At 48.8% G+C, this 24,644-nt stretch overlaps 2 protein-coding genes across 2 annotated transcripts in view; one reads left to right on the forward strand and one right to left on the reverse strand.

Annotated features, from left to right (window-relative positions):
* Cmtm4 (CKLF like MARVEL transmembrane domain containing 4) overlaps positions 1-14,916 on the forward strand; it is a 50,547-nt gene extending 35,631 nt beyond the window's left edge. The window contains exons 2-4 of the mRNA XM_005345531.2: positions 5,176-5,352; positions 7,754-7,852; positions 9,759-14,916. Of these exons, the coding sequence (XP_005345588.1) occupies positions 5,176-5,352; positions 7,754-7,852; positions 9,759-9,923 (441 nt within the window). The 3' untranslated portion in view covers positions 9,924-14,916. The remainder of the gene's footprint in view (positions 1-5,175; positions 5,353-7,753; positions 7,853-9,758) is intronic.
* A 1,794-nt stretch (positions 14,917-16,710) lies between these two features.
* Cmtm3 (CKLF like MARVEL transmembrane domain containing 3) lies at positions 16,711-24,067 on the reverse strand. Its single transcript, XM_005345532.3, has 5 exons — positions 23,764-24,067; positions 20,991-21,146; positions 20,087-20,182; positions 19,576-19,699; positions 16,711-18,230 (listed from the first exon to the last, which is right to left on the reverse strand). Exons 1-5 carry the CDS (start codon positions 23,908-23,910, stop codon positions 18,193-18,195), a joined length of 561 nt encoding a protein of 186 aa, XP_005345589.1. The 5' UTR covers positions 23,911-24,067; the 3' UTR covers positions 16,711-18,192.
* Positions 24,068-24,644: the final 577 nt, after the last annotated feature.

Here is a 24,644-nt window from a genome sequence, read left to right on the forward strand (position 1 = left end):
AAGATCATTGGGTTCTGGTGTTTTCATGTTGCCTTTCAGGTTATTGGGTGAATTCTTGCCTTGGTGCCTGCCCATCTCCTCCTATCGATCCTATCCAATTGGTCTTCTAAAACTGGATTAGGTTTCCCTACTGGCCAAGGGTTGCGCCTACCAAATGCCCTCGCTCTGTTTCCTGGATCCTGCCACAGGCCAAGAACCCTCTCACCCCTCCGAAGGGTCTTCAGGATCAGGACCAGCCTCCCCGTTTGCCAGTGACCTTGCCAACAAGGGGCCCACCTCTTTGATCCAACTGCAGTGGGACGTCTGCTCTCCTTATTGCGCGCCCTTCCCTGCCTCGTGTGTGCCTCTGCCGCTGTACCTGTCCCCGCCGCTGCAGCGCAGGACTCCTCTGGTCCCCGCCACTTGCCTCTGTCTCATCGCTGGTCCCCGCTGCTTGCGTCTGTCGCTGCCGGTCCTCCAAAGCCTATTTTTGATTGCAGCGCTGCGCCTCTCTCCGCCGCGACTGCGCGCCTCTCCCCGGCGACTGCGCGCCTCTCCCCGGCGACTGCGCGCCTCTCCCCCGCGACTGCGCGCCTCCTCATTCATTGATCTTTAAAATCAGGTGTGGCCCAGGCTAGCTTCCACTTTGAGATCTTCTTGTCTCTACCTATTCCTCATCCACTACACCTAGCTTTTTTTTTTTTTTTTTTTTTTGGTTTGTAGCCTAGGTTGGTCTCAGACTAATTATGTTCTGAGGGTGACCTTGAACTCAGTGCAGCTGCCCCCCCCCCCAAGTGCTCCGCTTCACTCAGCTCTGTTGCTTTGTTAGGCATCTCTGCGTGTCTTTTACTGTTAGCACAAGTAATCCCACTCACTTCTCTTCCTCAGTTCCTTATTGCTTTGAGTCTGTACTGTTTGCTTCGAGGAGGGGGTTTTGACTTACTGTTGAACATATGTTGGAGTCCTAATTGTTTCCACACTGTGTTAAACGTATGATTAAACTATCTATCGCAGAATCGCTGATAGTCCCAAGTTATTACAGTCTTGTGTTTTTACTTAGTTTTTTTTGTTTGTTTGTTTTTGTTTTTGTCTGATTGTTGGGAATCAAGACATTTTGGATGCTTGGCAAGCTACACTTTTGATCTACAGCCCCAGACCATTGTCTTAGGTAGAGTCAGGTTAGCTCTTCCCCCAGTGTGTGTCCACTAGTGGAGTGGATGTGACGGCAAAGGCCACTGCTGGCCCTGTCTTCAGCTGATTGTCTTCTGCCATGTTTCGTTTGCAAACTGCCTGGAAGGAGTGAGAAGTGGAGAGCGATTGTCACTCGGTGCCCAGCCAAGTGAATGGAAACGTGTGTGACTTCAGTTAAACAGGAAATGGTGGTGGAAAGCATGGCTAACAATAGAAGCAAGCATGGAGATGACTGAGCCACCCTTCTCCCTCCCTCGTGGATGAGTGTTTCATCAGTCGCCACATGAGGCAAAAAGAATGAAGATCTAACCACGTATGAAAGGAAGAGAAGCAAACACAAGTCCCAAATTACAGACTGTTAGAGATATGAATTATGCCCACTTCTATTGAAGAAAAAAACCCTTTATCCACGTTGTACACTGACCTTGAGATATTAGAATTAAAAATTAGCAACTCATAAAATTTACGTATTTGGTGAGCATGAGGCAAAATCTTTATGATTTTTCCCCAAAATGTTCAAAATTATTTTCAGAAGTATTCAAAGTTTGTGATCTTTAGTATACTGATTAAAATTTTCAAATTAAATTTAATAATAGAAATAAAAATTATGTGTTGGGCTGGAGAAAGGGCTCAGTGGTAAAGAGCGCCAGCACATGAGTTTGTGTGTGACACATGTGTAGGGGCTCTTGGGGGCTAGCGAGTGTCAGGTCCCCTGAAGCTAGGGTTGTAGGCAGTGTGACCCTGATGTGGTGTTGGGAACTGAAAGGACTCAGATTTCTATACAAAAACAGCTATCACTCTGAGATGGTGAGCTGTCTCTCCAGCCCTGTTAACATGCTTTTATTTTTGTATATGGCTTACACTGTTGTGTATGGTTTCTGTTTGTATTTGGAACACCTTACGATATCCATAAACAGTCAGTTGTCGTTTTGATAGGAATTAGTGGAGTAAGGCAGCAGGAACTCGAGATTGAGGCCCCGTCTTGGTTATGAATCCTGGCCCTGCTGCCTGTTCCCTGTTTACCTCTTAAGATTTCTGTTTCCTCTTCTGTAAGATGGGGCTAATACCCATGCTGTCTGCTTGTGTTAGTGGTGATCCATGAAAATGCCTGTGTAACACTTGACTCTTGGTAACTAGGGAGTAGCAGGTGCTGCCTGCTAATAGTAGCTGTATTATGAGTGAAGTTCCCCTCAGTGTACTAAATGGTAGCTGTATTATAAATGAAGTTCCCCTCAGTCTGTTATCTGTTTCCAGATAACTAGTTACTTACAAAGCTTAGTGACCTGGGACAGTAGTCCTTTGTTCTTCCCCAGCTTCTTCTGGGGATCGAGAATTCCAGAGTGGGTTGGCGGTGGTTCCCTTCTGTGCTCCTAGACGGGATGTTGCTTCCAAGGTAGCTTTTCACCTGGCTGTCCGCAGAAAGCTTTGGTTTTCGGGTCTCTCTGTAGCAGTTCATTCTCCTCAGAGGGGAAAAGAACAAGTCAGCCTCCACAGCGGCTTTTCTGACACAGGCTGTAGAATCAGCTAACAGCTCAGCCCTGTGTTTTGTGCCACAGGAGCAAGAATAAGACTATCAGAGAGGTGGATGATTGGGGCCAGCTTGGAGGCTGGATCCCACACTTCCATTGGCCTTCGTCTTCTGACTGCACTCACCCTGGAAGCTAGCATCCATCCCAGCTTTTCTTCCATCCTAGGGGTTATTTCCAGCCTTTGGGTGCCCCAAGCCAGCATCCTGACCCTCTCTGTTCATTCTGGCAAGCTTCCCCATGTCAGTGTGGCCGTGCCATTCTTTTCAGGCACTCAGGCAAAAGGTCTAGCATTACATTGGTCTCATTTCTCTCACATCCCGTTTTAGCAAATCCCTTGGACTTTTCCCTGAACGCAGGTCTAGAATTCTTACCCCTGCTTCCTTCTGGGCTGTCACCTTCTTGGTCTGTGCCACTCTCCCCTTCGGGTTATTGCAGAAGGGCTCCACCTGTTCCTCAGCCTCTATAGTAATCCCCTCTTCCCCTCGCTGCTGTCTTTGAGGAGACTCAGATCATATTGTTCCTAAATAGTGTTTCCCTGGTACTGGAGAAAAGGACCACAGGCCTACTGCATTCCCAAACCTTGGCTCTGTGCATTTGGCCTTCCTTCCTGGGCATCTTCCTGTTCTCACCATGCTGCAGCCCCAGAGAGTGCTCTTGACAGCTTCCCCTTCTGGGCCTTCTCTTGCTCCCCGCCCCTTTAGCAGCCAAGCCTCCCAAGGCCACACAAGTCTCCAGCTTCTACAAGCTGCCTGCTGGTGTCCTCATTCACCTCCTATGCCTTACGCTTCCTCTTGTTCTTACCATCAGTTCAGCTTCCCTTTTGACTTTTGAACATTTATTAGATCACACGCAGGGATTCTTGTCTGTTGTATTCCGTGTTGTAATGATTGGCCTATCACATTTACATATTCTTAAACCATTTTTATTTTAAGAATGTGCTTTTCCACCCAAATGTGGTCGAAGTTAGGGTCCCAGTAACATCAGCACAGTGCTGTTTCTTGCCCAAGATTAGTAGATCTTGATTACAGGGGTAAAAAAAGAAAAATATCATTTTGGTGTTTTCCTTATATGAACTGAATTGATGCAATTTAGGCATGTAATTCAGATGGAGAATTAAGGTCTATGCAATAAAGAATTGGAAGTAGTATGTGCTTAGAGATCCATCTTTTTTTTTTTCACCTTCTATTGAACTAAGAAAACTTGTATCTATTGTGTGAGGTGCCGGGCCATCATGCTACTCAATAGATCTCTTGAACTAATTCTTAAATGAAATTTTGTATCCCTTAACAGACAAGCCTATATCCTGTGTTTGATTTGGATAGAAAAGCAAGCCGGCCATGTAGATTAGGAAAGGTGGGTGGTTTGACAGCAGGAATGACAGAGCCCTTTCATAGGAAGAGTCTGACAAATTCAGGAAGGGCAGGTGTGAGGCTGTTGTGTCTCACCAAGTCCCCTGTTGGCTCTGTACATTACAGTGCTTGGTGCCATAGGAGTAGAGGGAGGTGGTCAAGCACCTAGACAGTGGACTAAAGCATTCCTGGCAGGGAAAGCACAGGGAGGATTTGGGGAGGAAGCATTGTATGAAAGGCTGGAAAGGTGTGGATGAGACTTCGGGAAAGACGGGCAAGAGCTGAGGCGGAACTTGCACGTTTTGAGTCATCCCAAGGGGATGCCGCGTTGCTGACTCTGGAACAGCTTGCTCTGCTTCATCGACCTGTGTCTCAGTGGAGCGGGGCTGGATCTGGAAGAGGGTTGACATGGATAACTATGTAGGTAGAGGCTTGGAACCCAAGACTGATCTGGCATTAGGTATTAAGAGCACCCTTGCTTGAAGGGCCATTAGCGTAGCCTGGGATCCCCCCTTTTCTCCTGAACTCTAGATGTTCATAAGACCATGTCTACTGGTATCTCTTTAGTTTTATGATCTCTGAATCTTGGGGATACAATGCTAGAATGTTGCTTTGACTTTTCAGAAGAAATTGATTCTATTCAAAGATTTAAAGTGTTTATTCTTTTAAAAGTAACCTACAAGCCAACCTGTTGATGAAATCCAGTGATCCACTTTCCAAAAGCATATGTGCTAATAAAGACAGGGTTCTGTCCTTAGCACATGAAAAGCAAAGAGAGGCTGGATAGCGTCTCTTTCCCTACTGTAAAGAGGACACTAACACGCTGCAGAGATACTGCCTTTCTTCCTTCTTCTAGAGGTCCAAAGCGTCTGGAAGGGCCACACCATGCCTGGCTGCTTTCAGTATAGCAGTGGAGGAGCCTTCACTGTTTGAGTAAGAACTTGACCTTCCCTTCCGATTGCTCTGTCTGTTCCTGCCTATAACGTTAGTCGTGTTTCCATCAGTTACACCGCTCTCTGCAGAGGAGAACCCTGCTGCTGTATACTGTTCAGTTCATACAGCAGGCATGCGTGTCCATAGGTGTGTACTAAATATACACATACATGTATTTCCAATTTTCTTGCTAGATTTTGGCCCTGATTGCATTCATCTGCATCGAGACCATCATGGAGTGCTCCCCGTGTGAAGGCCTCTACTTTTTTGAGTTCGTAAGCTGCAGTGCATTTGTGGTGACTGGGGTCCTGCTGATTCTCTTCAGTCTCAACCTTCATATGAGGATCCCCCAGATCAACTGGAACCTGACAGTGAGTACACCGCTTGGCTATCCAGAAGAGGACTCTCTCTCGTCATGTTTAGCTCTAGTTCATTTGGTCCCTAACATTCCTTACTGGGTTGAGTAAAATTCCACAAGTAAAGTGAGTTCTAACAATGGTAAAACATCGTAACAGTTGTGGGCTTTTCCCATGGCCCTAGACACTAGGGCAGGGTGTGTGGGCTGCAGCCCTGAGTGAAGGCAGGACCTTCAGCTAACCCTTCCCACTCTCCCAAGGCTGTAGTGCCTATGGGTTCCTTACAGGTAGAGAGAGTGAGGCACTCTTACGCTCTGGAGTACCTCCCTCAGTGATTCCCTGTGATCTTGTACACGCTCATCAACAAAGCAAGAGCATGATACAAAAATTCTTTTACATTCAAGAACAAATGAAAATAACAAAGTTCAGGAAAGCAGAACTGACAAGTTCTGAACATTATCAGACCAAATTGACAAGAGGGTCCAAACGAGGGTTAGACCCAAAGCATTGACTCTACCACTGGTGCCTGGTTCCTGCAGGCACCTGGGGAAAGAAACAGGAGCTGTCTGTGTGTATAGTGGGGCTGCTGTCGTGGTATGTCCTGGATCACGAAGCAGGGAAGGTCTTTCTTATCAGATAGTCCCTGTGTTATCCCATTGGGCAAAACACAAAAGGGGTGGGGTGAGGGTAGGGATTTCCTACAGGAGGTACTGATTAGAAAAATTGTCAGTTATAAACTCAGCTAGTTTTGTTGTAGCTTTGAAAGTGGAGGACAATTATATGTTAGGTTTTATTTTATTTTTGAAACAGGATCTCGTGTATTCCAGGTTGGCCTCTTATTCATTATACGGCCAAGGATGCTCTCGAACTCCTGATTTTCGTGCCGCCACCTCTCAAGTGCTGAGATTATAGGCAAGCATCGGTCTCCTCGGGTCACTGTTGAGACGAGTGCTCCTGGTTATGCATTGATTCAGTGGATCCAGGCAGGGCTGTGCCTGTGCCAGCAATTGCTAGTGTGCTAAATAATATGATGGCTGGGAGTCAGCTCTGGACGGAGCCCATGCTCCCTGCCTGGCAGCTTTCCTCTAGCCCGCGCAGACGCTCAGCAGGAGCCCTGGCGTCTGGGTCTCTGCTGCACAGGCATGGTGCTATTAAGATAGAGTGTTGACTGGGTAGTGGCCTGTGCTTTTAATCCTAGCCCTTGGGAGGCAGAGACAAGCAGAACTCAGTGAGTTTGAGTCTGGTCTATATAACAAGTTTTAGACCAGTCAAGGCTACACAGTGAGACTCTCTCTCAAAAAAAGAAAAATAGAATAAAAAAGATAAAGGAAAAAAAAGGGGACCTGCCAGTGTTGATGGTGTAGTCAACCAGCTCCTTAAACAGATTAGGTTTTTCCTGCTTCTCCAGTGAAACTCAGAGGCTATGAGGTGTGACCCAGGATGCTGAGGACCTGATGCTAAAACAGGGATAACAGAAGTACTGGTGAATGCTTAAAGAAGGACCCGAATTATAGGCCAGACACTGTGCTTGGCTCATTGATTTACTCTCCAGAGCAGCTCCAGGAAGAAGAGATTGCTATCCCCACTTTAAAACACAGAGAAACAGTGCAGCTTGTCTGAAGTCATCCGTTAGCTAGGTCCCAAGTGGCTGTATCTCTGAGTCACTGTTACCGTCCTTTCCACAAGGAAGGCAGCAGTTATACCCATGCAGCACTAGGTTAGTTAGTAACCTCACCCACTTTGCAAAAGGCTTGTTAAAAATCCTCCAGGCTTTGGCGGTACAGAAGCTTGAAAGTCTGTTAAGAAAGTCTGTTTCCAGTGTATGAATGCCATATTTTAGATGGCGTACAGGAAAGAATACCGGGAGATGCCCTAGTTTCAGTACATTTATATTTTTGGTAAGCTTGGCCTAATCTAAATGATATGAGAACCTTTTTTAAAAGGTGACACGAAGCGAGACTTGGTGGCACACACTTTTAATCCCAGCACTTGGGAGGCAGAGGCAGGGGGATCTCTTAGTTCAAGGCCAGCCTGGTCTTAATAGCAAGCTTCAGGCCAGCCAAGGATACATAGAGAGACCCTGTCTTAAAAAATAAAATAAAAAGGTAACACTGGAAGACTGTGGGTACTCAGTGGCAGGCTGTTGGCTTGTGTATGTAAAGGGCCTGGATTTGATGCTCAGCACTACAAGCAAATAAATTAACCCGAACGCTGCATGGTAAGCAGCGTTACCAGTTTTGGTTGCTCTTTAAGTCAAGACTTGATGACAAGAGGTAAAGGTATATCACGTTCTCTCCAGTGAGCAATGACACTGAGAATGACGTCTGCAGACACAAGAGAAACAAGCTTCATGGGCCTCAGTTGGAAAGTTCTTCAGTTGCTTTGCAAATTATTCTCCTTTTTTCTTTTTCTTTAGGATTTGGTCAACACTGGACTCAGCACTTTCTTTTTCTTTATTGCCTCAATTGTACTGGCTGCTTTAAACCACAAAACCGGAGCGGAAATTGCTGCCGTGGTAAGCAGACTAGATTGGTTTAAATAGGCTGAGTTTGCACCTTCTGAGACTGTCCCCTGGCATGTGTCCTAGTCACCCTCCTTTAAGTGTTTCCAGAGATGAGGGTGGTGGTCAGATAGCAGAAAGGGTTCACTCTCCATGCTCTGTTCTGGCTTGCTGTTGGTTTATAAAGAACATGTATCACTTGTGATGGGTGAGGGTGGGTAGGAAATGGGGCCAGCAAGATGGTGGTGCAGTGGGTAAAAGGCACTTGCTGCCAGGCCTGATGACTAAATCCCATCCCCAAGTCCAAATTGTCCTCTTATAGCCACCTATGTGCCGTGGTACACCTCCCACCCCAACGCACAAAATAATGCATAAATGCATGTAGTAAGCATCTTATTTTTCTAGATGGTTTCTCTGTGTAGCTTTAGATCCTGTCCTAGAACTTGTTTTGTAGACCAGGGGCTGGCCTCAAACTCACAGAGATCCGCTTGCCTCTCTTCACGAGTGCTAGGATTAAAGGTGTGCGCCACTACCACCAGGAATAAGCATGAAGCAATAAAATATGAAGCTGATTGTTCTTCCAACATGTCAGGAGATCCATCAAGCTAGACTAAGAGGTTAAAATCCTACTTCATCTGCCTGGGTTGCCCAGGTGAGAGGCAGGAGGAGGGCGTGGTGATACAGAGCATGGGCCTGATGGCTTCCTGTCGAGTTCTCTTGTGAGACGCAATTCTTTCTATATCATATCTGGTCTTTGTTGTATTTTTACTTGTGGGTCCAGTGATCATGAATTGCATGCAGTAAAAGAGATACTTCTGTGATTTAAAAATAAAAATAGTTTAAGGCCGGGTGTGGTGGTGCACACCTCTAATCCCAACACTCAGGATGGTTTCCTTAAATTTCACATGGAAAGTTCTAGATCAGCCAGGGCCTCATAGTGAGACCCTCAAAATAATATAATAATAACAATATTAATAAATATTTTTAAAAGATAATGGGCTGGAGGGCTGGCTTAGTTGGCAAAGTGCTTGCCATGTAGGCATGAGACCCTGAGTTTCAGCTACCAGAACCCATGTAAAGCTGGATGTGGCAACAGGTACACCCATAATACCAGCAGTCCTGGGGCAGAATCTCATGGGGTCAGCTAGCATTGAGAAGGAAACTACGTGTCCCAAGATAGGTACAGGGATGGATCAGCCAGTGCAGTTCTTGGACAGCCCCCAGAGTGGGTGGGTGTTGAGTATGACCGGTTAGATTCACCCTCCTTATCTTTCATGCCCAGGACATCTAGGTGGCCAGCATGACCCAAGACAAGAAACCTCGTCCAAAACGAGAGGGTTGGCACCCAAGGTTATTCTTTGACCTCCAAATGCATGATACCCATGTCCTCCCCTGCTCCCAGAGAGAGAGAGAGAGAGAGAGAGAGAGAATAAACCAGGTAGTGTTGGCACATACTTTCTTTAATCCCAGTACTCGGAAGACTGAGGCAGTCTGATCTTTTGAGGCCAGCCTGGTCTACAGAACAAGTTCCAGGACAGCCAGAACTACACAAACTCTGTCTTGAAAACAAACAAACAAAAAGTAGTCAAGCAGTAGTGGCACCGCCTTTAATCCCTTTAATCATGGGAGGCTGAGGCAGGTGGATCTCTTTAAGTTCGAAGTCAGCCTGGTCTACAAAGAGAAGCAAAAAGAAGAAGAAAAGAAACAGATTTAAAACACTCAAAAGACCTTTTAGTTGTCTCCATGCCAGCCTAGATTTTCCGTGGGTCACGTGACTTCATCCAGATCACAGCTACACCTGAGTAGGGCTGGGGATCTGGTATTACTGGAAGGGGCCGCACACAGCTTGGGTCCCTATGACAACACTCAGCCTCAGCTTCAGGACACATGCACAAGGGTAAACTGTGATTGTGTATTTTAGATATTTGGCTTCCTGGCAACAGCAGCCTATGCAGTGAGCACATTCCTGGCTGTGCAGAAACGGAGAATCAGCCTCCGCCAGCAGAGCACTAATGACTACATCCGAGCTCGCACTGAGTCCAGAGATGTGGACAGTCGCCCCGAGATCCAGCGCCTGGACACATGAGACCCTCCAGGAGTCCTCCCTCCGCTGCCCTCACACCCATTCTTCTAATCAAGTTTTCTTTCTCTCAGCACGCCAGATTTTTGTGTGGTCCAGTTGAATTTTGTCCTGTTTGGTAAAAATTCACTTTGGGAAAGGGTGCCTAGAGTGACTGATCTGTGGTGGCCTGAAGAGCCCAGGTCCTCCAGCATTGGGTGCCTGTGGGGGCAGCCGACTTCAGTGCCTGCGCCAGGGCTGAACTGTCTGTCTCAGAACACACACTCTCATCTGACTCTGAGCCGCCCTGCTTTGTGTATCTGTGACCAGTCTAAACTGAAGTGGCTTTGAGAAGGGAACTATGTTACAAGATAGCGGGACAGGGCTGCAACAGCCAGTGAGGTTCTTGGACAACCCCTAGGGAGTTAGGAGTGAGTGTTGAGTCTGGCTGGTTAGATCCACCTCATTGTCTTCCATGCCCAGGGCACCTAGGCAGCCAGCGTGGCCTGGGTGGGACTGAGGGGCTTGGTGAATAGATGTGCTCCTGTAACCTCCTTGCCAGGTCTTTATGTTACAGGGACAGGAAAACCTAGTGCCCTGTGGGACCACTGACTCACGGAACAGTGACCGTTTGTCTCCTACCCTGCTGAGAGAGCACTTGATTCCTCCTCAAACGAATCACCTTCCTGTGGGCCATACTCGCTTCCTGGGGTGGAGGCCATCATCTCTGCCAGTCCCCTGCCCACCTTACACATCTTGAGGCTGAATTGCGGCAGTTTCCACACCTTTACCTTCTCAGGTGAAAGCTGCAGAAGAAACCGTACATCCACCAGCAGTGGCACTGGCTCACGGATCACGTGTGTGTATGTGGGGCAGGCAGAGTGTGTGTATGTATGTGTGTTAAAAAGTGGCACACTCAAATTCACACTTCTATTGTATGGACGTGTCTAATTCTCTGAATATCCAAGACAAGCTCTAAAGTGATTCAGAGTCAGTTTATCTAGGATTTGAAAATACTTGAATCTGCACCAGGACACATCTTTCCACAGATGTGCCATAGGCACTATTGTCATTTTGGGTGCCTGAGTGTCCTCATTATGAACACCAGTCCTGGAATATGTTAGGAATTCTAGTTACATCAGGCTTTTGGATTGGTTCTTGATAAACTGAAGATTATTTTCGTGGTAAATGAGTTGAGCAGGCCCCTATCATGCTGTAATTTTGTTGTTGTTGTTGTTGTTAATTGTTGTTGTTGTTAGAGACTAATTATATCTTTTTGGAAAATTGTTTTAACATGTCAGGTTCTCTCTCTGAACTGTTGATGTTTACAGACCTTATTGTAGCTCTAATATTTTGTGTGTAGCCTCACCGAGAAGACATGGCTGTTGGAAAGGTATTGCAATAGCAGAGAGCCCCCACCATCTCCTACTGAGACTGTTCATAGCCTGAGCAGTGTCTTTTGTAGTTCATAACCCAGAAGCGGGTGGCAAGGCTGGGGGAGGAAAGTCTGAGGAGCTGGGTGCCCCTGTGTGCATGGCTCTGCATTATTCAGGGAAGAGCAGTGATGTATGGTTGAGTAGCAAAGAGGAGCTATTGTCGGATACCACTGCGGGACTCCAGAGTCCACAGGAAGTAGGGTCAGGCTGTATCTGGCTGGGGGCCGGGTTGAGGGGTACTAGAGGTTGACTCCCGAAAGCTAGCATCCAGTGTAATCCAGTGCTGCTGAGGTTCCATGTTGGCAGTATCCGGGTCACATGTTCAAAGGACAGCTAGTCTGGGATAACTCCCCTCCCTGCTCCTCTTCTCCTCTAGAATGCGGCCTGGGTCTGGCCCTTGCCCAGCTCCTGATAGAGATTTCTGTCCTTGAATGTCGTGAGGCTGTCAGTATACCTTGTGTTGTTGCAACTTTGAACCTGTTGCATGTTGTGATACTGGGGAAGTGGATGACATCTGGACTTTTATCTGTTTTACGTGGTTTTTTGAATTTGTTGAGTATGTCTACACAATCAAAATCAAATTCCCTTTAAAATAGGGTCACAAAGACTTGGCCTACATCAGATGGGCCCCCCTTGGAAGGACCACCCTGAGCTCTATCATGTTACTGGGCCTCAGGAAAAAGCCACCTTTGAAGTGAGCCGGAAGAAAGAAGCATTCAGATTGGATTGCTGCTCATTTTCCCAAGTCACTTCAATAAAACCATTTTATCATGTGCTGAAAGGAGGCCTCTGAGAGTGTTGTCAGCTGAAAGACATAATCCCGAGGCCCAGGGAGACCGTGAATACTGAGATACGATAAAAGTGCTAGGGTCTTAGGGCCTGAAAGACTTGACTTAGTTGCATCTTGGTGTCAGAATTATCTTTGTAATTATTTATATCCCAGTAACTATTTAATATCCTTTGTGTTATGAAGCTTCCCTGTGGCTTTTGTATATGTATTTCCTTGTACTATTTAACTAGCTCCCATAGAGCCAGAAGTGGTTTATACACGTTCTAATAGCGTGATGCACAGCCCCACTCCTGTACAGCCAACGTGGTGAGGAGAAGCCACGAAGAGAATATGGTTGCCTACAGGGAATGCAAGGATGCCTGTCTTTTCTTGTCATGCTTCTATGCAAACAAAATAATCTAGATCTGGGTTTTTAAATGATCTCTGCAAATTGAAAAAAAAAGCATATTTTTGTGTTTATTAAGTCTATTACGGACCAGAGTCACTTAGGTTTTGGGCATTTTAAGTCAACCTTAGCTTATTTTGTTTCCCTATGGGATGACTGACTTTCCCAGTTGGAGCAAAACTTGAAGGGAAATGCAGTTGTTGGGAGCATCTGGTGTGGCCATGGAGATGGGGTTCAAGTCCTCTCACATTTGGTACTTTGGATGGATGTAAACACTGACATCCTCAGAGAAGGTGTGGCGCTGTGTCTGTTGACTGTTCTCTACCCTTCCTGCAAAAGGCACAGAGGGTAAGCCCTTTTCCTTTATGAATGGAGAGCAAGGAAACCCAAGGTACTTACTGCCTCCTAGGAAGGGTGAACACAGTGATGGAATGGATTCTCTTCAGAGAAGTTCCACTTAAAGTGATTGCCATGCAGGGCAGATTGCTTTTGTCTACAGAAAAAGCAAGAATGCAGAAAGCTGCCCACACCCAGTGCCCATATCTTTCTTAGCAATGTGCTAAAACACCGGAGTGGGTAGAGCCTGGGCACAGGGAAGCCAGCAAGGACCAGCAGTGGTCCTTGTGCAAGCACTTGACCTTGGGGCCCTTTTACAGGTGACTAGAAGGCTCACACCCATGGGCAGACCTGGTACACCTGGCTCCCACCTGTGCTGGGTGCTTCTGGAGAGAGTTTTGTGGCTCACCTGAAAACTTTTTTTCTCTTTTCAAGTTTCTTCTATCTTCTTTGAAGGTTTTTCTAGTGGTCCAGGCAGTCTTAGAAGAAATGAAGGTCTAACTCTCTTGTCCTTGCACGTATGTGAATTCTTGCTTGCCTTGAATGAGCCTTGACTAGTTCTGTGTGACACAAACTGTGCTATGTGGAGAAAGCACCTTCCCTGTCTATGAGGTGGTCTGAAGGTCAGAATCCCTGTGAGTCAGTCTTTGGAGCAGGGAGACTTGTGTCTAATTTAGTGACCATGTAGGTGGTTCCTTCTCTGCCATCTGTGTTCAGAACACAATAGTTCATGGTTTGTGTGCTCCTGCCTGACTGCCTTTTTCTCAAGGTGTCACCTGCATATCAATAGTGACATTAAGCAGGTAGCAGAAGGGATGGGGTATGCACTTCCTAGATAGAGAATTGTTAACTGGTTCTCAAGCAGGAAAAAAAAAATGCTTCTAGCATGTGAAGTCTCCAGGGTTTCTCCTCTATTTTATCGCACCTACCCTATAGGGGCCAGCTAGGCAGAGAGTTTGGTGGACACGAGGTTTGCATCACAGGCCTGGCGGGAGGAGGAGGCTGCAGTGGGAACAGAGTGACAGCATAGATGGCACTTGATGTGTTCATACCCCCTGCTGCCCTGGAAACATGTCCTCATGTCTCCTCTTCAGAAGAGTGAGGGCTTGTGCTCCCCAGTGGACTTGAGGCCAAGAGCTGGATGTTAGAGATCACCAGCTCCAGTGCTGGCATCTAGTCTGGGTCTGAGCAGGCGATAGCTGCCTCAGGTGTGTTCCTGGCAGGACACAGACCTAACGGGCCTGTTCTCTTGACTTTGTTAGCTCTCACCTCCTTAATCTATTGTTTTTCTTCTCAGCAGACATCTTTAAAAGAAATCAGATCTGTCTGGTTGAGAAAGTAATTTGAAATATTTGACCTATCTATGTTTATGTAGCCTTTATCTCCGAAAGAAAATGCCATCCGTGTTAGATCTAGAATTTTCTTCTGAAAGGGAATGTTCTCTTGGATTTCATGATAGTCAGTGTAGCATTGGATGTAAGTTCTCAAGCTTTGGAAATTTTTATTTTCTTTACAGTTTCTCCTATTCAAAAAAAAAAAAAAATACCTAAGAGGAAAGAGGGTGTGTGGCCGAGGGGCACAAGTCTCTTGTGTTCAAAGCACTAGCCACTCACCAGAATCAAGTTGAGATTGTAGGCCCTCAAACGGTATATTTGTGTCATTAGTTTACCCTGTCAGCCTTTCTATTCTGATACTTCCAGATCCGGTGAGCCTTTGGTTAAGGGTTAATGTCACTTGGACTGTGGCAGGTTAGCGGGGCTTGTTTGGTTATTAATCATGGTAAGAACATGCTGCAGTCACTTCACTCGGCTTTGTTAATGGGATGTAGGGCAGGGCCAAGAGGTTTGTTTTTCTTTCATAATTGTTTCTGAAAAGAGAGATGCTGCTAATACCTCAGCAGAAATTACCTCGCGCCCCCCCCCCCCCTTTAATCAGAAAAGCTACCCAAGGAATGGCCAAGAGAGAGGACAGTGCAGGAGGCTTGTGTTCGCTCCAGCCTAAGGCAGGGCCAGGCCTGACTGATGCCGCCTCCTTCTGCTAACCCTGCTTTGCTTCCCTTTTTTTTTTTTTTTTTTTTTTTTTCAGTTTCACAACTCTGTTTCCCTTTTTGTGGCAGCGAAGAGGACATCCCTTCAGGGCTTGAATTGGCTGGGTCAAGGCTAGAGAGGGCAAGAGCAAGGGCTTGCTGTGGCCCAGGCCCATCTTTCATTACTAACTCTGTCATTACTAACCATTGGAAAAATCATTCAGATCATGATGAAATTGACCCATTTGCCTAAAAGCATTGCTTTTTAATAAGTTGATTTTGTTTGACATGGTTCCAGCTGGAAGAATGCTAGGGAATGAAGCTGTCTGTGTATGTTGAAGTTTAAGGACTTTAGGAACCCATGGCAGAAACGCTGAGCTAGTCATTACAGTCTGCATTTTTTTAAGTAGGCAGTTCTGTCCTTGTGTATTTTATGATAAATAATCACTTCACCTTTGGTGCCTTCCATGTGTCACATAAGCACTCTTGTCAATCATGGAATTCGGGGGTTACATTTAGTTAAAACAGATAACACTATTTTTGTAGCATGATTGTGTCCTTTCAATATTGCTTTCCACAATACCCTAGGTCTTGACATTTGGGCCATTTTCGTCTTAAGCTTCCTATGTAGTTTTCAAAGTCAGACACCTCCAGCAACTCCTGCCCCGTGCACTGTGTTCTCCCCACACTGCACGTTTGCTGATTAGGCTTGAGAGTCAGAGGACCTTTCTTTAAAAAAGGTCGTGTCCCTGTAATTCTATCTGACATCATTCGTTCGTTAGACTGGGAGAGCTGCTGCTCACCTGCAGCAAGAGGAAAGTGGTCTCGGTTTTTCAAGTTTTCTCTGTGCCCTGCTTTCCTGCTCACTGAGTCTGACAGAAAGAGCTTGCATTTGGCTCCTTGCCCTCCCACCCTAGCCAGTCTCAGGCTGTTCTCTGGCCAAGGGCCACTGCTTCCTAGCAGCACCTCAGCCTTTCTCTGGGACTCACCCCACTTGGATCACAGGTAGGGTTGTGGAGGCCCTGGTGGGTGGCCTGAATGTAGGTCCCCTGCTGTGACAGGCTGGATAAAGCCAGGGCACAGCTTAGCCACTTTCTGCTTTCCTGGCCCTGCTCCTTGGATTGTCTGGTCAGGAAAAGCTCACCGAGCCGTTATTGAGTAAAGGTACGGGATTCTCTGAGACATTAACTTGTAGCTCCTTGTCTTTGTCCTTTTGAAGAGTCAAAACGTGGTTCTGCAGGGAAAAAAAGTCATCAGGTGGCTGAATGACAGCTTCCTGCCAGGATGGGCTAGTGGCACTTTGGGGGACAGTGTTCATAGTTATTACATTTTGTTTCTGTAGTCTGGTTTTCTTTGAGACAGGGTTTTGCTAGGTAGTCTTGGCTGGCCTTTAACTTGTAAGTGATCATCCTGCCCCTTGTCTTAAATGCTGCGGTACAGGAATGTGTCACCATGCACAGCTAAAGCTTGTCTTTTTGGCGGTTTATAGACATGGCTGTGGGCATTCCAAGGTGAAGGCTGTTGAACAAACTAATATGTGTTGTTTGCAGTACTGAACTTCGCCTCCTGGCCCATTGGACATGGCCACTGTGGGTGAGCCCCCCAACTCTCGGGTTTTACCCCGTGCTTGAAATAAGTGATGTGGGAGCCCCATGGCGTTTGCTCCCCTTGATTTGCCCCTGACAGCCAACAAAGCCTCACACTGCCCTCAGCCTCCCCACTTTCCTTTGAAGGACCAATTTTTCATGGTACTTGTCTTGATTGTTTTCATAGTGTTCAAATCTGTATTTTTGTATGTAGAGGGAAATAATTTTCGACACTAATCACTAATGAATACTGTATTGTCATGAAGGAGTTCTTGTTTAATAAATGGACACATAAAAATGTTTTAGTCTCTCCTTTCTCCTCACTTCTGCAAACAAATTTGCTCTGTAGAGGTGACAGAGCCACAGTCAACAGGCTGTAACCAGTTTGCCAGGCTCCAGGGCTTTGCACAGCCTCTCTGCCTCTGCTTCTGGCTGTCCATGTGTTTTAGTGTGCGTTTCCAGTGATGGTGTGCAGAAGGCTTTGCCGCTCCCCTGGCACTTGGGCTTGAGTGGTGACTGGGTTCCTCATAGCAGCTGCTCTGAGCTCCCTTGCTCAAGACCCAGGTTTTGGTTGTTGGAGGACACACCATCCTAACCAGGCTGCCTGCTCACCCTTCACTGCCTCACTAAGATGAGTAAAAGGCAGTGGTGGTCAGATGCTGCTGCCCAGCAGAGAGGAATACTGCCGCACCACTGCCGGCAGCCACCAGGACCCACCGTGGCCATTGAAATGGGCAGTTATTGCAGGCGGCGGGACCGTGGCCATTGAAATGGGCAGTTATTGCAGGCGGCGGGACCGTGGCCATTGAAATGGGCAGTTATTGCAGGCGGCGGGTGCGTTTCTCAGTCGGGCACACTCTGAGCAGGTAGGCACTTTGTTTTTAATCCATTGTGGCATTCTTTTAGGGAGGGGATTTACATGCAAGGTAGGAAGGTTACAGACAGCTTAAGACATGGGCCCAGAGCTCTGGCTCATTCATGGGGCCTCTCGGGCCACAGAAATGCCATTTGTTACATTGCTTTTGAATAAAAAAGTTATAAAAAAAAGTTAGAAAACATCAAAGACACACACAGTATCAACCCCCAGGTGAACACAGAGAAGGCCCATGTCAGCAGGCCTGTCCAGGTGGCTCCCAGGAGGAGAGGGCTTGACTGGGCCCGCCCAGCCACATGTGACTTTGTCACTGCCACTGCCCTGGTAGACAGACAGGTCTTTGGGCTCTTTGCTGAAAAGGTCTCAGACCCACAATGGAAGACTTGGCTAGTTGGGTTTCTCCCTGTTTTACAGCGAGGAGGGAAACTTCTTGAACAAAGATTCCTGAAAGTCCTCTCAACAAAGTGCAGGTGTGAACAGGAGCCCTCCATGCAGAGCCCACCGGGGCTGGGTGGGTCAGCCTGCTGTGACCACTCCCCACGCAGCTGCCTGAACCGCAGCTGCCTGAACCGCAGTGACTGGCTCCGTGTGATGTCTGCTCTGCTCCCATGGGGCAGCGAGGTTCAAAGGCTCAGGTCTTCAGGACAGAAACGGGAGAAGGCAGGATATTCAGTCTTCTCAGGCGCCAGCTCAGCAGTGCTAAGCCAGCACAGCCAATTTGAGTGTGAGGCTCAGGGGCCATAATCTTGGAGCTCCTCGGTCTGCTCTCCTGTGGGCGTCCACTGTCATGCTCCTGCAGCCCCATCAGGACGGTATGGATGGCAGGCCTGAGTGGCGCCAGGCACAGGCGCACACAGGCCTTCTCAGTCTGAGTCGGAATCAGAGCTGGAGTTGGAATGATCTGAAAGGAAAGTAGAGAGTGTTGGCAATAGTCCCTGGAGTGTGGGTAGGAGGGGGCACTGCCAGCAGGAGCCCTGGGCCCAGCTTTTCCCATAGTGACAGGCTGGGCCTTCTCTTCAGCCCAAAGTCCAAATGCATCTTTCCCAGGATGTCCCTTCTCACCTGAGGATGTCAGAGTTGTACAATTGCACCCTTTTCTCCACCCCCATTCAGCAGGACAAGGCAAAGACAACAATTTCTTGTTCCTGAACTAAAATACACTAGAAAATGGACAAGTTTTTTGGTTGTTGTTTTGTAAATGTATTTTGTGGGTTTAGCTGTTTATTTTATATTGTGAGATGAATATAAAACATTTTGTCATGTTAAAGTCAATTAGTGATATAACTTTAAAGGCTCCTGGAATCACACCATTAAAGATTATTCTGTAGAACCTTCTGGAATCTCATGCCTTACTAGTACCTGACCCTAGCAATGGTGGCTGTATTTTAATGCTCATCACCTCTCCAAGCCCTAGTTCTTACCCCTCATCCATTAGCGAGGGGTGTATAAGTAAGACAAGCTTGTTATAGTCATAGCTAACATATAGACCAATTATAAATACTTTTGCAGCAAAACTACTGTCTTATATTAAAACCACACCAAATATTCAAAATGCATGTCTCCATGAACATTATGCTCCAATCCCTGAGCTGGTTGGCCAGCATTTGCTGCAGGTCCCAAAGCTAGAAGACAATATCCAGGAGCATTTAACCTGTTTGCTACAGACCAGGAATGAGTTTCCAATGACATTCACTTTTTAGCAGCGGGACAGTGTCTAGGAATCCCAACAGGAAACTAGTAGCCTCTAAACCTAGCCATCTAGGTCCTACTTCAGATATTTAGTACAATGGGGAAGATCCTACAGCCAGGATCAGCCCTGAGATCAACTCTGTCTAGCCACACAGTACTGATGGCCTGCTCCAGAGAAGTACTTGGCCCAGATTGATGTTCTTTGGAGAAAAAAAAGATCCAAACAAGTCAGGTAAGGGGTGCTATGAGTTTGAGACCAGCCTGGGCTACAAAATGAGTTCTGAGCCAGTGAGTTACAACAGAGTGAGGTTCTATTTCAAACACAACAACAACAAAAACCAAGCCCACTGTGCCTGTGTCTGCCTGGGTACTGTGGGTTTCCAAGCGGGAAAGGGGAAAGAGGGCGTAGTGTGTTGGTCTCAGATGGATTGATCTCAGAGACACTTCCTACTTCAGCCTCAAACTAACCAGGTGTCCCCAAGGAAGGGCAGAGCCCTACAGCGATCCTAGAAGGGATCAGTGGGGATTCTCAGAAACCGTGCGGAGTGGCCACTCACCTCCTGCTGTCTCTTGGGCTGTGGTCTCATTCGCAGAGTCTCCTTGCTTGAGGAATTTGGCCACTTCATTAAAGATCAGGTAGAAGTCAATTGCAAACACAATTGTGGCAAAAAAGCCAAAAACCTGTGGGATACACGCATGGCATATGGCATATGGACAGGGTGGACGGAAGCATCATGAAGATTGGGCTCATGGACCAAGAGACTGGGCATATGCAAGCAGCAATGAGGAAATGCCCCAACCAGGACAGATGGACAGGCACAGCCTTTCTGAGTTATGGCAGATAGGGGAGATGGGCTGTGAGCCTGGAAGACACAGCCACTCAACTCAGGACAGACTAAACTTTTAACTAGACTGGCATGGCAGAGACCACATAGGGACCCAGTGCCTAAGCAGGTGCAGAATCTGCCCGGGTCCCACTGTAGAAGCCAGTGCCAAGGGGGATGACCTGGAGCGCCAGGGAAAGGGCACTGCTGGGTAAGTCCACTAGGGGGCAGGGCAGCCACTCACTCCAGCTGCTTTGTAAGCTCCATCTGAGTATTTGGCGACAGCTGTGATGGAGATGACGAAGTAGATGAGGGCAGCCGTGACACAGCGCAGGAAGTCCTGGGGAGAGAGAGACATGTCCACACTGAAGGTGCCACAGCACGGGCAACCAACACAATCAGCCCTAGCACTCACGAGTCCCTGTCCCAGCTCCACCTGTATGCCCTGGCCCTAATCTGTTCTTCATGTGTTTTGTTCTGCAGGCTTCCAGTAGCTTATATTGCCCCATTCTCGGTCCCGCTGAGTTTTCTCTGCGCTGTGGGTAGCAAATGGGTTGTTTACTATGCTATCATGGCTCTGCAGTTTGGCACAAATGGGAAGTGGAGAAAGTCTAGCTTTCCAAGAGGCTTGACCTTGCTACAGTGAGATCCGTTTATGATCCTAGTCTCTGTTTAGTCCTTAGGGTGGGGCTACAGTGAGGGCAGCTGCCACCAGGTGGTTACATGGATGCTGGAGATAAATTCAAGGGAACCTTTGCGACCCATTTTCTATGATCCATTTTATCCATTAAAGGGCACTCTCGGGACTGTAAGGTCCTCGGGTGATCAAACAAGGGCAGGTGCCAGTTGACTAGAATCTAGGAAGTCCCACAAGTCCTCTGTGACTCCACCCTGCTGAAAATGGCTTGAATGCTTGTGGCTGAGGCACATTCCTTCTCCAAGACCAGAGCAACAGCTCCACCTGGTGGTCAGGAGCCTTCTTTGGGTGCCCAGCTTCACAGAACAACGCAGGGGGCCGGGGGACTTACAACTTATCAGGTCCCACTGCCCCAGTGCTGCTGGGTGGGCAGGGGTGGAGGCTGAGTTGCAGAACCCCAGATTCTTCAGGTGACAGCCAACCCCTTCCTCTTGGGTCCCGGGATCCTTACCATCATGGGCCAGCACAGGCCCTGCCACTTGTCATTCAGCTGCATGGCATCAGCAAAGAGGAAGTAAACAGCCAACAGGAACTCCAGCAGAGGTACCGTGAGGAAGGCAGATGCCGAGGACACCACGTAGCAGATGAAGGTAATGAATGAGAGTCCCTGCGGAAGAGCAAGGACAGTCAAACATTCTTGCCAGCCCCCCCCCCCCCCCCTCCAGGCCAGGCTAGGACCCTGAGTCCCCATACCTTGCTGAATCCCTGCTAGGACCCCATCTTGAAGCTCTAGCCTACCCAACCCCCCCAGGCCAGCTTCTTTCCTGACTCTGCAGTGGACCGTACCTAACTCAGCTGTGTCCACAAGGGGGCAAGCCAGAGCTAAAAGCTACTGCTTTCAAAACTCGCACCCCTACCGGTACCTAAGAGGTGTACTTTTCATGAAAACCCTAACTTCACTGGACGATGATGTGCACGCCGAAGTGTTTGAAGCTGAAACGCACTGATGTCTACAACCGAGTTTGAATGTATGAAAGCACAAGGGAGGTTGATGGACACAGAGAATAAAGGAGGCAGAGCAGTGTTAACCACGGTACAGTTCACGTGGTAGAGGCAGGGATGTTTTGTAACTTTCGTGCATCTGCAAATCTTTTTTTTTTTTTAAACCTATGCACGAGGCTAGCAATGCAATGCAGTTCAGCTGGTAAAGTTCTTGCCTACTACACACAAAGCTCTGGGTTCGTTCCTATGCACCGCATAGACCAGGCTTGGTGGCACAAGCCTGTGACTAGCACTTTGGGATGTGGAGGCAGGAAGAGCAGAGGTTCAAAGTCATCCTCAGTTTCATACAGAAAGTTTTAGGCAGCTTGGGATACATGAAACCCTATCTCAACAAAATTCTAACTCCTTTGGAGACAGCCTTGATTGTGGGTCCCTGCTGTACCATTCAGGTGGGGCTGGCTACACCGATCTACAGAAGCCTGGTCCACAGGGTTGTAGGGTGGGGGATGCCGAGGTTACTGGTGAGTCCTGCAGACTTTGTGCAGGGCAGGGAAACAAGAGGCGTTTCAAGCCCAGTTCTCGCTGGTTCTGTCTAAGACTTCTAGACTTCTCTGCTCCTCACCGCCACTCATGTGCCACCCACGGCCTATCTTTTAAAGCCGCAGACTTGGTGTCACCCAGTTAATAGGGTATCACATCTGTACTTAGGGCATTAAAGGCCTCCGTGTCTTTGCGCATGTCTACCACTATGGCCGGCTTTGAGTCTGTCCACGGCTCAGTAGTTTAAGGGGCCGAAGGGGGAAACGCGGATGTCCTATAGGAACGAACTACCATGGCTGCTTCTGACAAATGAACTGATGGTCTCTGGGACCCCATTCTTCCCTTCCCCTGAACATGCCATGGAGGAAGCTGAACTGCCCCGGGCAAACAGGAAGCTAAGGCTTAGAGAAAGACTTTTTGAGGTAGCCAGTCATCAGCTCCCACTGTATTTGCTAAAAGGCTGCTCTTAGGTCTCTCCTCTTTTCTCATTCCCCAATTCTTAGTGGCCAATTCCCCTAGTTTCCTATCCATGGCCGACTTCCGACTTGCATTGGGACCAAGAAGAGGAAGGATTAGGAGCGGCTCCCCTATACACGCTGAACTCACCCCTTTCCCTTCCTATTTTCCTAGGCCTGGATTTCTGACACCTAGGCCGACTAAGTCAAGGATATCTTGTGAGTTCTGGCTGGCACTCACCCCTTATCCATGAAGGGGTACTAGGTAGGGTAGGACAGAAGCCTCCTCAGTGGTCTGTAATTCAAATCCCTCCCCACCCTCGCCTCGTGACTTCCAGAGATCTGAGATGGCCAGTCTAAGAGAGGGCTCTAGGTCTGCCTGGTACCTCACTTAGGAACAAAGTATTGGGGTCTACTGGTGACCTCGGGATTGATGCCGCCACCATGTGTCCTGGGGTACAAGGGAATAGTCCTAGGGCAGAAACCCTCCCATCTTTTCTCAGGGCCCCTCGATTGAGTCACCTGTCAAATTTCCTAGACGCAGTTAAAGGCACTTTCTGGTTCTCTCATCTCCCATCCGCCCCTCCCCCCTCAAGTGGGTACAGATCAGATATCAAGTTGCTAGGGATCTAAGCAACAAATGGCTGTCGCCATGGGCTGTTTCCTCCTTCCTCCCGCCCCTCTTAACATCCCCATAGGCCCCGTGCCAGTTCCCGCCCCACACGCGCTGATGCAGGAGTGTTGTTAGGACAAAGGAGACCTCCCTCGTCGGGTGGGGACAAGGGGGGAAGGAGGAAGGAGTGTGGCTGGGGAGGGAGGAAGAAGGGAATGAGGTCACCCCGCTGACTCGCCACCCTGGGACAGCAGTCTGTCTGCATCTTCTCTATGCAGCCCCGGTCTCACCCACTCCGCAGGATCTGCACCCCACGGGTAGCCGGGTCTCAACCAGGGAGGTGGGAGGCTGTGCAGAACAGGAGACCGAGGCTTGAAGGAGCTCTAAGCGAGAGGAGGAGCTCGAGGTCACACGGCGGCTAGGCCGCGGCGCCCGCATGGACCAGGTCCCCGAACCCTTGTCCTCTGGTCCCTTTCGAGAACTCCGTAGGCTGGAGAAGCCAGGCAAACCACGGCTCCCGCCTGAATTTGACTCCCGCTCAACTACATAGAAGCCGTCGGAAGTTTGGGGGCAGTGGCCCAACTTGGAGAGACTCTCCTGGGCTGGGGGCGCAGAAACCAGGGCTAGGGGTGCAGGGACCGGGCTTCGGGCACCCGGGGAACCCGCGCACTCACCGACTCGGCCAGCAGGAGGCGGCCTTTGAGCGAGCAGAGGAAGGCGCGCGCAGGCAGCAGGGCGCGGAGCCCGGGCACGGTCCTGCCACTTCGGGGGCGGTCCGCGGACTCCGGATCGGGCTCCGGCTCTGCGTCCGGGGGCCACATAGCGGCGCTACCTCGTCGAGTTTCGGCCTCACTGCCTCACCCAGTGCCCTGGAGGGAAGCGGAAACCCGCTGTGCTGTGCGGAAGGAGAAAAAGTGGAGTTAGACTAGGCCCCGGGACTCATCCTCGGCTGCCCCGCCTCCAGCACCTTCAATCCTCTCCCCCCCCCATCCCCACCCACAACTGCCCCTCGGACCCTGCTCCGCCCACCCTCCCGCCCTCCATTCTCCAACCACCCCCACAAAGTCCCTGGGATGCTGTCCTGCCCATCCCTCCTCCCCCATCCTCCCTTTCCCATCTCCGCCTCCCCTACAGCCCTTCTGACTCTTCCCGGCCCATATCCCGCCCCCAACCAACGCCACCCCCACCCCCACTACCCCTTAGACTTAGCCCAGTCTGTCTCTCCCCGCCTTCCATCCTTCTACTTCCACCCTCCGCCTCTCACTAGCCCTAGGATCCTCCCCCACCCATCCTTCATTCTCATTTCCCCCTTCGACTCAGCCGCGCCCACTTCCCCAACCATTGACCCCCTGAACCACACTGCCTCTCCGCCCATCCCTGGCCCTCCCCCACAATCTCCACCTCCCTACTACCTCTCCCCCAACATTCCCGTCCCTCCCTCCCCCACGACCTCCTTTACCCTGCCCTGCCTATTTCCTGCCCCATTCTCCCACCCCTTTCCACACTGCCTTCTAGGGCCCACCTCCTCATCTCTCCACTCCGCCCCGCCCCCTTG

The sequence above is a fragment of the Microtus ochrogaster genome, chromosome 4, assembly GCF_000317375.1.
Source record: "Microtus ochrogaster isolate Prairie Vole_2 chromosome 4, MicOch1.0, whole genome shotgun sequence".
In the NCBI taxonomy this organism is placed as follows: domain Eukaryota; kingdom Metazoa; phylum Chordata; class Mammalia; order Rodentia; family Cricetidae; genus Microtus; species Microtus ochrogaster.

What these genes read in the sequence shown, in the direction of transcription:
- Cmtm3 (XM_005345532.3), bottom strand. Translation starts at nt 23,910, where the DNA reads ATGTGGCCCCCGGACGCAGAGCCGGAGCCCGATCCGGAGTCCGCGGAC. An exon ending in GCCTCCTGCTGGCCGAGTCG is followed by an intron (nt 21,147 to 23,763) that starts GTGAGTGCGCGG and finishes GCTCTTCCGCAG; the next exon opens with GGACTCTCATTCATTACCTT. An exon ending in GAGCTTACAAAGCAGCTGGA is followed by an intron (nt 19,700 to 20,086) that starts GTGAGTGGCTGC and finishes TGTATCCCACAG; the next exon opens with GTTTTTGGCTTTTTTGCCAC.